The sequence below is a fragment of the Cucumis sativus genome, chromosome 5 (genome assembly GCF_000004075.3).
Source record: "Cucumis sativus cultivar 9930 chromosome 5, Cucumber_9930_V3, whole genome shotgun sequence".
NCBI classification, from domain to species: domain Eukaryota; kingdom Viridiplantae; phylum Streptophyta; class Magnoliopsida; order Cucurbitales; family Cucurbitaceae; genus Cucumis; species Cucumis sativus.
In genome coordinates this window covers 26,473,511-26,486,312 of record NC_026659.2, presented here as the reverse complement: position 1 = coordinate 26,486,312, position 12,802 = coordinate 26,473,511, and the positions used below count along the sequence as shown (strand labels likewise).

Here is a 12,802-nt window from a genome sequence, read left to right as displayed (position 1 = left end):
ATGTTTCATTAAAATTTATAATCTTTATTTATTTGTAATTACAAAAAAGAAAAACTAAAAAACTAAATCATTTGCTAATAAATGACTTAATGACATTAAATAGGGAAATGATTACTTGAATGGCAAAGCTTAGGATATATTTATTAGTTCCCCAAAGTGATTAAAACAGAAATTGTATATATTCCATTTCTTGAGATTGGAGACTTGTGTGGTGTGAGGACTTGACTGCAAATGTTAGAACTTTAAGGGGTATGTGATGCAATTTCGTACAACTTTGACACTCTGATGCGAAAAGAGCTCCGACCCCTTTTCTGTCTTCACTCATACACACAAACCTCTCGGAGTTCTTTCTTTCTCTCCGTCTCCGACAGACTAGGGTTTTCTTTCCGTTCCGACAGCCGGTCCTTGGTGGAATCGTTGTTGATTATTCTCTCTCCTTTCTGCCCTTAAAAATGTAAGCTTTCTCCCGGCTTTTTTGTTTCTTAAAGCACCGTTTAATTTCCTACTTTGTTCTTCCCTAAATTTTAGGCCTTTTTTTTTTTTTTTTTTCTTTTTCTTCTATGATTGTTTGTGTGTTGTTTTTGAAGTAGGGATACTTTCTTATTATCTTTTCCCTTGACGACCTTGTTGGGTTTTTTTTTTTTTTTTTTTTTTTTTTTTTTTTTTTATATATTATTATTATTATTCCTTTCTTTTCTGCTTGAATAGTTTCTCTTTTCTAGTGCTTTAGTTTTACTCTGGAGGCACTGTGTGTCAAATTGAAATTATTATGGATTTTTGTTTATTTCGCTTTTAATTTTTTTATTTGTTGTGTGTAGTTGCATTTTTAGTAATACCATTTATGATGGTTGTTAATGATATATATGATTTCAGGAATTTAGCTAAGTTGGCTTGGGGACCTCTGATTTTGGCTATTTGACGCTGTTCTTGTTGTTTTCCTTTGAATTTACTATTTTCTTGATTCTTTGCTTGAAATGTATGTTCTTTACCTAATTCAGCTATTTCCAGCAGCTCATTATGAGCTCATTAAATGTGCATATGAACCTTCTTACTGTTGGCTTGATGAGTTTGTGACTTCTTATTGTGACGGTTTTTCTGATGGCAGTTATGTTGTGGTTGGGTCATGGACTAAGAAGGTTTTTGGGGACAAAGATAGAGTCTGTGGTTGTTATGTGTAACGAAGAATTTATGCGAATGTGATAATTTTGAGTTGACATTCAAGGGCTATTTGCTTACCGGAAGTGTGGGTTTTGACTTCCAAATGTTGTGTTGTATTTCATGATGTAGTTTGTAAGAGAGATACTTGTCAATTTAGGTGGGATGATCTCTGGTTCGTGTTTTAAGAGTTGAAAAAAAGCAGTGACAGCCCAAGGAAGTTGATAGCTCAATGGGGTCTCTTTGTTGTGTGGCTGCAAGGCCACACGGATCAAATGCTGCTAGCAGGGACTGGTCTCTGGGTCCTCATGAGCCTTTTTGGCATACAAATACAAGCTTTTCACCACCTCCATCGAGATGGGATATTCAATTCCAATCTGAAGGGTTGCCACATGGTTGGCATGATGCTGTACAACTCTATGGCTCGTCTACATCATCAAACAGTAAAGAAAGTCGAAGCTGGATAAGGGGAAACAACCATCTTTATACTCACAACTCTGCATCTGATGGTGCTGGGTTGTTTTTGAGTAGTCCCTCTGACATCTCACAAGGCCCTCAATGGACTCCTCCAGCAATTCAGGAAATCAATATTGATGGTTATGAGACTGCCACCAAAAGGGGTACTATTACTGTTATTGCATCATCCTTTTCTATAGTCTTATCATAATTTTTCATCGTTGTGACCCTGTGGGTGGATATAAACATTTTCTTATGGCAGTTAAATTATTTTCACGGTTTCATCATTCTATATAAACATTTTCTTAACATGTTTATATGCATACACAAAGATATGGGAGAGAAGTTTTTGTTAAAGATAGTTGTAGGTTTCTGTGTGTGTGTCTTTGTTCTGTTTGTATTTGAGACAGCTTTTTCATTTTATTTAAGTGGATAATTGTGTGATTGTACTACCAATGCCTTTGTGAGAGAATTTTAAACGGATAGCTATCTAACATTCTATGTGTGCGGAAGAAGGGAATATTATTTAATATCTTAAGGGTGTGGACAATGTCCTTGGACTTGCACTTTTTAGTCTTATGGCATCCCCCACCTCCTAAACCAAAGATTGAGGCAAAGATTGTGAAGTATTTTGTAGTGAATCGATTTGAAATTTTTAATTATTTTTCCCTTTTATTTGTTTTTTCTTGTGTGCATTAATAAATGCCTTCATGGGAAGGAATGCCATTTTAAATTAGCGAGCAGTACCCTGTTCATTAGAGTGTTGTTCAAGTAGTTTATCCCTATGTATGCATGTATTCGAGTGAGTTAAGCATGGAAGTGTGGATAGGTACAAAACAGTGGTACGTCCTCTAGCAGCTAGTTTTACCTGTTTAACTTCCTCTGCGTGAACTTATACTTTGAACCAAAAGTTTGTTCTGACAAACAGATATAGCAATTACATGAGAATGTGATGGTTGTTTAAAACCCTATATATGTTGTGAAAGATTAAAAAACAGTGTGTTGTACTTAGATCCTTCTATGTAACTTACATAATCCTAAAATTGAGTATAGGGTTATGTAAAATTCATCAATATTGGAATAGTTTTGTTTCATTGCTGCTATGGTTCGACATTCATTGAACTGTTTTCTTGTCTGTTTTTGCTCCTTAGATCCTTCGTTGAGGACATTTTCCTTTTGGCCTGCGGCAGAGGTAGTACTGAGTTTTGTATCATTGCCCTGTTGTACAATGTTTACCATAATACTTGAAGTTTAATCTGTTTCCATTGAATTTTGCAGGGTAACTCCGAAAATCCGGATAGTGGTAGCTCTACTTTCTCACAGTCAGACAGTAGCGAAACAGAACCCACAGTCAAGTTACGCTCATCCTCTAATTGGAACTTCACAAGCCGTCGTTCTTTCATGTCTAAACCCATTCATCCTTTGGCCATTCCTATGCAGACTTCCTCGGGAGAAGCTTTTGAATCCACTAATTTAGGGTTTGCGGAGTTTGATTCTTCTACTCCCCAAAGAGACAACCAACGATGGAGCAGTGCAAGTAGTAGCATTGATTTTGCTGATGTTTCTGAGCCACTTGAATCTGACTTCTACTTTAAATCATCGTGTAGATCTGATAGTTTCAGATGTGGGCTTTGCGAAAGATTTCTTTCACAGAGATCGCCATGGAGTTCACGCCGGATAGTGAGAAGTACTGATATGCCCGTTGCTGGTGTTCTTTCTTGTCGACATGTTTTTCATGCTGAATGCTTGGATCAGACTACTCCAAAGACATGTAAGAGTGACCCACCATGCCCGCTTTGTTTGAAACATGAGAATGACCGTTCTCCTGAGCAACGAACAAATTCAAGATTGAGGAATGCAAATTCCTTACCAAGGCCTAGACCCTCGACCAGCGAGGACGGACCATCTCGGCCATGGGGTTGTGCTCAGGTAGGAGATTGTGTTGAAGGCGCCTTACATGCACCTCCACGAAATTCAATGCTGTTTGTTAACCGTAACCGCTCAAAGAACCTCTCTTTCAAGGGAAATTCCAGCAAAGAATTTCCAGGAAAGTTGAGAAAAAGTGGCTCGTACTCTTCACGGTTGGTGAGTGCAAGACCATTTGATCAAGAATTTGTTGGCTGTTCAAGAACATCAGCTGGACCCAGTATGAAACGATGATTGAACTATGTAGATAACTCAGGAAAATGAAATCTCAAGAAATTTTCTTCTCGGAATCATCTTCAGCTAGCTTTGTAATTTTTTGCTTATTCGTTCCAAATTCTTCAGCTAGGAAAATTAAAATTTTAGTACTAGATTTTATCTACTGATGTATAGTTGAGTTGTGGGCAATACATGAACTGAAAAATTAGGCTTTCTATTCTTATTTTTCTTTTTGTGATGGATACCAGCAGATAATGAAGAACATTCTAAGGTATGAAACCACCATGAAGAACATGTGCCTTATAATTTCATATTATTTTGTATTTTCTAATATATATTTTTTGTTCTTAGAGATAATATATATTTGGAGAGATGCTTTTAGAAACCATGAGAACCATATCCTTGTGATTTTGTTAATGAGCCACATATCAGAAGATAAAATATAATAGATAGAAAAATGAATCTTATGGAAATTAGACAAATATGGCTAATCAATTTTCATCTCTAGGTTTCAACAAATGTAATATTTTTAGTTTTTTTTCTGAATTTACCCATTGGATATAATGAAAAGATATTTGCAAATTTCATAGAACTCATGTGGTGTTACATTAACTAAAATAATTACTCTAAACCAATTTTGGTTCTTAAACATTTGATTTAATTTTATTATTCTAGGTTCTAAAATTTCAATCTCTTTCGATTTTAGTTTATAGACCTTCAAAATGAAATATATATGTTAGTCACTAAGGTTATACAAAAACATCCATTTTTGGTGTAGCGTGCATATTAAGTCATAAATAAAAGTAGAAATTATTTTTAAATATCGCATAGTATCATAATCCATTTATAATAAACAATAACAAAATAGATTTACTACGTATATATTTATATTGTGATATAAAAAAAATTTAGAAGTTGTATGAATTAAAATAGCATAATTTTTCTCAAATAAATTATTTTTTAAGAAAAAGTTAAAAAGGATTAAATAATCTTTTAAAAAAAATGGATAAAACATAAAAATAGAATCTAAACTTTTTATTGTTTTATTTTTATCGGTTGAATTTTTGGGTTAAAATATTGGAAATGATTGGATGGAAAAGAACAAAAAGTAAACCATAATTAAGTCTCTGTTAAGTTTTAACGAAGGAGAATTAATCATTAATCAACTTTAATAATGGAGTTCAAGTAAGAGTGCACAACTCATTTGTTCTCAAGGGAGGATGTAATTAATTTCATCAAATTCTTCTCTTTCACTGTTGAAAACTTGGGTTAAACAGTGCCCTTCTTTCTTTAAAAAAAATCAAATATTGATTCATTATTAGTATTAGGTTCATTTTCAAATTTAATTCATCATGTTTTGATTTTAGCAACTTTCAAAATTAAAATTTTTAATTTGAAATAATTTTTTATTTTATTTTAATTATGAGTCTATTAAGCACAAATTTAGAAGTTTAGATTTGGTTTAGAAGCAAATTTTGATTATACCTAATGTGTATCAATTTTCAATTTATAAGCTAAATAGTCAAAATTTAATGATCATTTAAATTAAAAGAAAAAAATACTCATCTTCATTAAATTTTTGTAATTTAACCTAAGTTTATTAATATAAGAGCATATTATATATATATATAGTAGTGATCTTACTTTTAAAACCACTTTTCCCCTACCACCATCATTATTTTTACAGAAATAATACTAACTCAAACAAAGAATCAAATCTATAATTACTCTTTCAAATATAACATGAGTAGATATTATTAAACATGTATAAATAGATTATTAACATCATTGGCAGACTACCAAAGTTTATTATATTTATAAGTGATTTTAACAATTTTAATATTTAAAACAATATCTCTAAATTATAACAATACATTTGAAGAGTTAAATCGAAAAAGATTATTTTGAAAATGGGAAAAAAGTATGGATGATTATCATTGGATTCTGGAGAATAAAAAATCAAATTCTTGTTGTTGAGACAGAGCCAGGGCCAGGGCCAGGAGACAATTATTTTCAAGTTGACAATTGAACAAAGGGAATGGTGGAGAAGAACGTTATATTAATGCTTAAACTTTTGTATAGATTAGATACGATATTACTTACTCTCTTGAAAATCTTTGATATGGCTATAATGGTAACAGAAATAATTGATACAATTTCTCCGGAGAAAGGGGATAATCTCTGCAAACAGCCAAAAATAGTAAGAAGAAGAAGAAGAAGAAGAAGAAAAGTGGAAAATGGAAGGTGGGGCTTTAGGTTTAGCAAATGGGGTAAAGCCATGATGTTGTTAACAATTGGACAATGATAACAATAATAAAATTTGATAGTGACAACGAAATTCAATTTTGGGTTTTTACTGTAACCACTACACATTATATATATAGGGTTTGATTAAAGTTGGATCACGAGACTTTGGAATTCTCTAATTTTCACTTTTAAAAGCAATTTTCAAACTTTTCTTCTTTCTAATTCGTACAGTATATTGAGAGTGGAAACTTTTTATTTTCTATTTTACGTATGATTTTATTACTTAAAAGAAGGAAAAGACAATAAATTAGGGGAAGGGGTTAATTATAATCTTGAATTAGATTCAGATTAACAACTAAATCATATAATTACTAAACATCTTCCTAATTCCTTAGAGAAGAATAATATGAACTTTTTCAGATACATTATATGGAGACTATATTAAATTATGTTAAGATAATGCATTATTAGTTGGCAAAAGATCAAGTGGAATGAAATCAAATTTGGAGAGGGGGTTTATGTATAGTGAGTATGTGAATTATATTGGGTTCCAACCAAGTGAAGAAATAAAGAAAGTAGAGGAAGAAGCATGCATGTGTATGATGAGAAGGTTAAGGGCCCCTTTTTCCATTGATGCACTCTCATAATCCTAACCTCAAAATCTAATAAATCATGTGAAGTGTTTCCAATAATATTCATTGAAAAGGAATTTAAAGTTGCTCTTTAGTTTATCCATTCTAATTGGGGGCTTGCGTAAGCCTAACTCTCCCAACTTCAAATAACATTAACCCCCAACCAATTAAGTTCATCCCAATCTTGTTGGTTCACTTTGTTAAATTTATCTAATTCGGTTCGGTTTGATTATGATTGGTTTTTTGTTCGGCTAGTTCCGTTCATTCTTTCAAAAAGTTTGCTTACAAATTCAATGTAGATTTCCTTAATTATTTCAGGTTGGCCATTTTTTTCTCAAAAACAAAGCTTAACCATGGTTCATACATAAACTTATATATTCTTTCTGATTTATATATATATATATTTAGGGTTTGTGAAAAGGCATTAGCAGAGAGGTTAGGTTAGGGGTAATTTGAAAAGAAATTGAAAGTGGGTTTTGGGTCATTCATTGTTGAGTGCCTTACAGCATCATTTGGTTCATACATAAACTTTTGATTTTGTTTTTGCTTTTTGGTATATATACCAAAGAATTTGACAGTTTGTGTTGTGTAGGCTTCTTGTTCTTGTGGTGCAAAACTTTCCAACATGAAAGCTAAGCCTTCCACCACCTTTTCTTTTCTTTTCTTTTTTTTTCTTACTTCCCTTTCTTTTACATATATAGCTTTTATATATGTATTATGGGTCACCTACAAGTCAGCCTTACGCATTTTTTAAATTTTAAAAACCCCTAATTCTTCTTCTGTTACTTTCTTCATTATATATACACATATATAGACCCTTTTTATAAAGTCCTTTTCTTTCATTTTTCATTTTACTACAAACAAAAAAATTGATATTATTTGAACGCAATAATAAAATTATTTACGAAATATAGTAAAATTCAACCAACCCTCTTTAATAAAATTAATGTTTTGGTTATATTTTATAAATAATGATTTCATTTTTTTTCTTTTTATAGCAATCTTTTTTCTTGTTTTATTGTTACTTTTTCTTTTTAATTTAAAAGTTAGCAAAATATTTTAGCCACTACAAATTTTAAATTAAGAAAAATGAATATTTATATTTAAGTCAACAATGTATTGAAATATGTGTAATTGTATTAAACAAGAAAATGAAAGAAGACAAAAACATACTTTCAATATCATTTCTAATTATAAGTGACTGAATTCAACCTTAAAAAATGTCTTTAACGAAAATCAAACAAAATTGAAAAGTTCTCTATTTGTATGTTTACTAGAAAAAGTTGTCAATACGAATATGAATAAACTCACTTCAATATACATTTGTATAAATTTGTGTAAATTTATAAAGTTATCAAAAAGATAAAATAAGTTTATTAAACTAATAAATTTAAAAACAAAAATAAAATTGAGTTATTTTAAAAAGGTTTAAAAACAATATTTATCTCTACCAGAAAAACTACCTAAAAAAATAGGTTACATTTAAAGATAGACTCTCCTAACTTAAATTAGATAAATAATCATATTAATTTCGTTATATTGGTAATGCATAAAAAAATGGTATTATAGCTAATTTTTTTAAAATGTTTTGATCATTTAATGGTATCTAAATCTTGTTAGAGTATATTTGAAAATGAAAATTTGTTTCTTATTTTTATGATTTTTTTGTTAGATAATAATCGTACTTAAAAGTACCATATATATATATTTGTTTTGAAAAAATCAAACAAATTAATAATAATAACATATTGGGTAAATTAAAGCTTGAAAATTGAGTCCACGTTTCAAACACTTTAGCCAAATGGAGAGGGTAGCGTTTGATTGAAGCTGAAAATTAATTGCACATCATTATTTATTTATTATTACTACTACACCCCATGCATCCATTTTTTATATTCACATTCACATTCACATTCATTATTCATTAATTCGACTCCTTATTTTCAAGTTACCTTTTCTTTTCAAAAATATATAGTTTGACTTTTCAATTCATCATCACATATTATGATCCTCAAAGTATATATTATATGGTGTGTTACGTACGGTTTTATAGTCTTTTTTGTTTATAATGAATATTAAAAGCATTACCCAAATTAAAATATACAATTGATAATGTAAACCCAATAGAACCTTATAACTTCTCAAATAATAAAATAACTTGAACAAAAAAAATACTTCACTCTTACTTATCTACTACTTAACTCTCTGGTGCCGTACATAAATGTATAATAAATTAGGGTTTCCAATGTGATTCATATGAGCTTTTAATTTGTTACTATGGTCGGCGCTTTTTGCTATATGTTATATATATATATATATATATATATATATATATATATATATATATATATATATATATATATATATATATATATATATATATATATATATATATATATATATATATATATATATATATATATATATATATATATATATATATATATATAATAGTTTTTTAATATCTTTCCAAATACGTAATTTTAGGGCATAGTTTGGAATTTTGTAATTTTTTAAACAATAATATTACATTTTAAAATAGTTGAGATCATTCATAAGACTTTTCATGTTATGATCAACGTTTTAAATATTATATGTAAGATGAATTAATTCAAACTCTCCTACTTTTTTAAAAGAAATGAAAAATATAGTGTCATTCAATTAAATGCTCATGTTGATTAATTAGTTGAGATTCGTTAAAACACAACAACTTAAAAGTATTGTTTAAATGACCCTAATTAAATCAATTATTAATAATTGAACCAGATGGCCAGTGTTGTTTATAGATTATTATTTATGCAATATATACACTGTCGTTATTCGAAATCAATTCACAATACAAATCAAACTAACTCTGTATTATTTTAACTCATTTTCATTTTAAATCAACTTAAATATTTCAAAAATATCACCCGTTCTCCCAAATTTTCTTGACAAAGAATTATCGATAAATACTGATAAAAGACCACCACTCGTGTCTTGGTAGCAACATTTTTATTCACTAATTTTGCATTATAAAAAAAAAAAGTGTCTACGTATGTATAAAATTATACCCAAATGATTTTCAACTACAATACAAAAGTCAACAAACTGAATCAACTTATAAAATATTGATTATCCTATCATTTTAATAAATTTTAAAATAAAGCTTTGAATGAGTAAAGTATTATTATTATTATAAAAAAAATTCAGCTCATGACATCAATTTTTTTGTCATATTACAAATGCGGTAAAATTAATGATATCAAACGATAATCACAGTATTATTAAAAAATCTATCACTTTTAAATTTACTATTTTTACAAATTTAAAAATGATTTGTTATCATAATTTTTTTTGGCATGAACTAAAAATATGTTAATTAATTATTGAAGTATTATATATATATATATATGTATTGTGGTAATTAGATGGAGAGGGTTGGGCTTGGGGTGGTAATAAAATAATACCACATTTGTCGGCACCATAAAGTTTGATTATAATAAATTTCTTATATATTCTAAGGAAAGTAAAGAAAAGAGGGGGAAAAAAAAACTTGAAGCTACGGGCAGAAGTCTATAACTAATTTAATTAATTACCTACCTGGTCTATTTTTTAATAAAATGAAGAAAGAAAAAGAAAAAGAAAAAACAGCTAGCTCCTCACTCTTACTCCTCTTTATTTCTCTGCCTTCATTATTAATTACAACAATAATTACAACAAACAATAATTAATAACTACTTATACACATATTAAAACACTTCCTACATCCTTTTATTATATTTTCCTCTTTAAACTTTCTTTCTTCTTTTATAATTTTAATTTTGTTAACTTCGAATGGTGATAAATAACCTGGAAATCTTATATTAATTTAAATTGATAAAATAATTGTGAAATTCTTTTAATTTATTTTATAAATATTTTATTCCAACGCATATTATTGTTGAATCCTAATCCCATTATTCTCTTAATTAGTTAAGGAAGTTCTAACGAGAATGATAAAATATAGTTTTAGATTTTTTTTTATTTATAGACTATAACAAATTAAAATCAAAATAGGATCTAAAAATGTTTAATTAATTATAATAAATAGGGTTGTATCTTTCGAATTTGAGCTACAAAATATTTTGAAGATCTTTCTTTCACTAAGAAAGGGTGACCCACCAAATCATAGCAAGGGTTATAGATTGATTTTTTTTTTTAATTATGTAGGTTGAGTATTTGTCTCGATTTATAATTAATGAGCTCTTAATTGTAATTGTAAAAAATGTAAAATTAAAAACATAATAAATAAATAAAAACATTATGGTAGTTGGTTGGTTGGAACTACCTACCTAATAACTCATCACCCTTTGCCACTTAAAACGACGCTGTTTTTGCAACATTACTCATTTTTTCATTTTACATTAATAAAATTTCTCTCAATCCAATTCTTACCGTTATATATAAAATGTTAAAAATGATATAGAATGTTCAATTTTGTTAGGTGCCCTAAAAATGTTTGTTTTGTATTGTCTACTTCAAATTAAGACATTGAATCGATTCTAAAATCGAACTAAATCGTTTTATTTAAATTAAATATATAGGTTTAACTTAGGCGGTAATGTATAAGTATAACTTTGTAGGAATTATTTTGATGAATTTTCAAACTTCAAGGTTCTTGATGGATTTTCAAACTTCAATGTCCGAAACGTACTAATTATTTTAATCTATGTTTGTAACTTTGTAGAATTTTTATTTATGTATAATGTTCGTACATAATTTCAATTCTAACATTTATGCATAAGCGATTCGGTTTCAATTCAGTTTGATACAAATGAACGGTTTGGTTTGGTTTGGTTTTGAATGAGGTTTTTTTTTTGTGTTTGTTGGTTCAGTTAACTTTTAGCTTCAAATCGAACCGAACTGAGCTGTAAACACACATCCCTACTATCTATACATTAAGTATTAAGATAAATGGTCCTTGTTCACACACATATATGATATATTCTTTTCCAATCTCCTTTATTTGGAGCATAGTAACACCATGAAACAACTAACTAAACTAATTGTCTAGGTATAACTAGAAAATTGAGCATATGATTTTTCTTTTGTTTAATTAAATGAAAAGGAGAGAAAATATTGTTGGGGGGTTGTTAGTTAATTAATTAAAGGTGAAGATGTGAATTCCACAAAGTGAAATAGAGAAAGTTGACTAAGATTTCTTTAATTTGATTGTTCTTTTGTTCTTCCCACTTGGAAAATCTCATTAGTGGTTCCAAAAAGGAGTTAACTTTCGCAGCATTCTTCTCTTGTCTTAGACTCTTTTAGTGATGGGAAAAGAAAAAGGGGGCATGTGAATTTTGCAATTCGGTATTGCATTGGGATATGATATATCATATTGGGGGGAGACATCTATTTTTATCAAATCTCTACAAATAGATCTCATCCCCAACATTAACAGTGAAAGAGCCTACAAAAGTTACGAAAAAAACATCTCTCATCCGTCACCATCCAACACCAACACTATTACGTACCTTTCTTTTTTTATCACATTTTTTTTATACCATCGTAACATAACACTCGAAGAAGTAGATATCTTTTAGTATATATATGTCGAGTTGAAATCGTATCAAGATCGAAAAAAAAACACGCTATTTTGAAATACATTTGACAACATACTAATGCATTAATACTTCGATGATATATATTTAATAGCAAAACTTTTCAAATATTCACGATAGCTGGCTATAGATTATCACTAAAATAATGTCCCTTTGATCACTAATATTCATAAAATTAAATTGTTCTTTCTTTGTAGGTTTTTTTTTCCTCTATGCAGTAGGGTGGACCTAAGAAAAATTTAATTTACTATTGAATTATTGTATATAGTTCTATCATATGAATAAATAACCCTACTTAGATTTGCAACACTCTTTGACATGAGAATATATGTTGGGTTTAATTTTAAGAATTTAATTTCAACACCCTATAATGATGTAGTCAAAATTCAAACTTCAAGAAAGTTAATTTAAATATTATGTACAAATAATGAATAAAATTCAAAATTTACTTTGCTCATAAATACATTTGAACCCAAACACTATTTGATCATCCAACTAAGGTAAGCTGCACTATTCATGCATCCAAAACTTTACTATAGAGTAAGCTAAGTTGGATGAGATATATATTTAATTTCTATCAAACTTAAT

At 28.9% G+C, this 12,802-nt stretch overlaps 1 protein-coding gene across 3 annotated transcripts; it reads left to right on the top strand.

Annotated features, from left to right (window-relative positions):
• Positions 1 to 245: 245 nt before the first annotated feature.
• Positions 246 to 4,086, top strand: LOC101203618. Of its 3 annotated transcripts, none has more exons than XM_011657385.2 (4): positions 246 to 454; positions 1,316 to 1,775; positions 2,763 to 2,803; positions 2,890 to 4,086. In XM_011657385.2, the coding sequence occupies exons 2-4, from the start codon at positions 1,388 to 1,390 to the stop codon at positions 3,769 to 3,771; spliced, it is 1,311 nt and encodes a 436-aa protein (XP_011655687.1). In that variant the 5' UTR covers positions 246 to 454; positions 1,316 to 1,387; the 3' UTR covers positions 3,772 to 4,086. The 3 variants fall into 3 exon arrangements, with proteins under 3 accessions (XP_011655687.1, XP_031741887.1, XP_004135450.1); XM_031886027.1 differs by having other exon boundaries at positions 1,288 to 1,775; XM_004135402.3 differs by having other exon boundaries at positions 1,106 to 1,775.
• Positions 4,087 to 12,802: the final 8,716 nt, after the last annotated feature.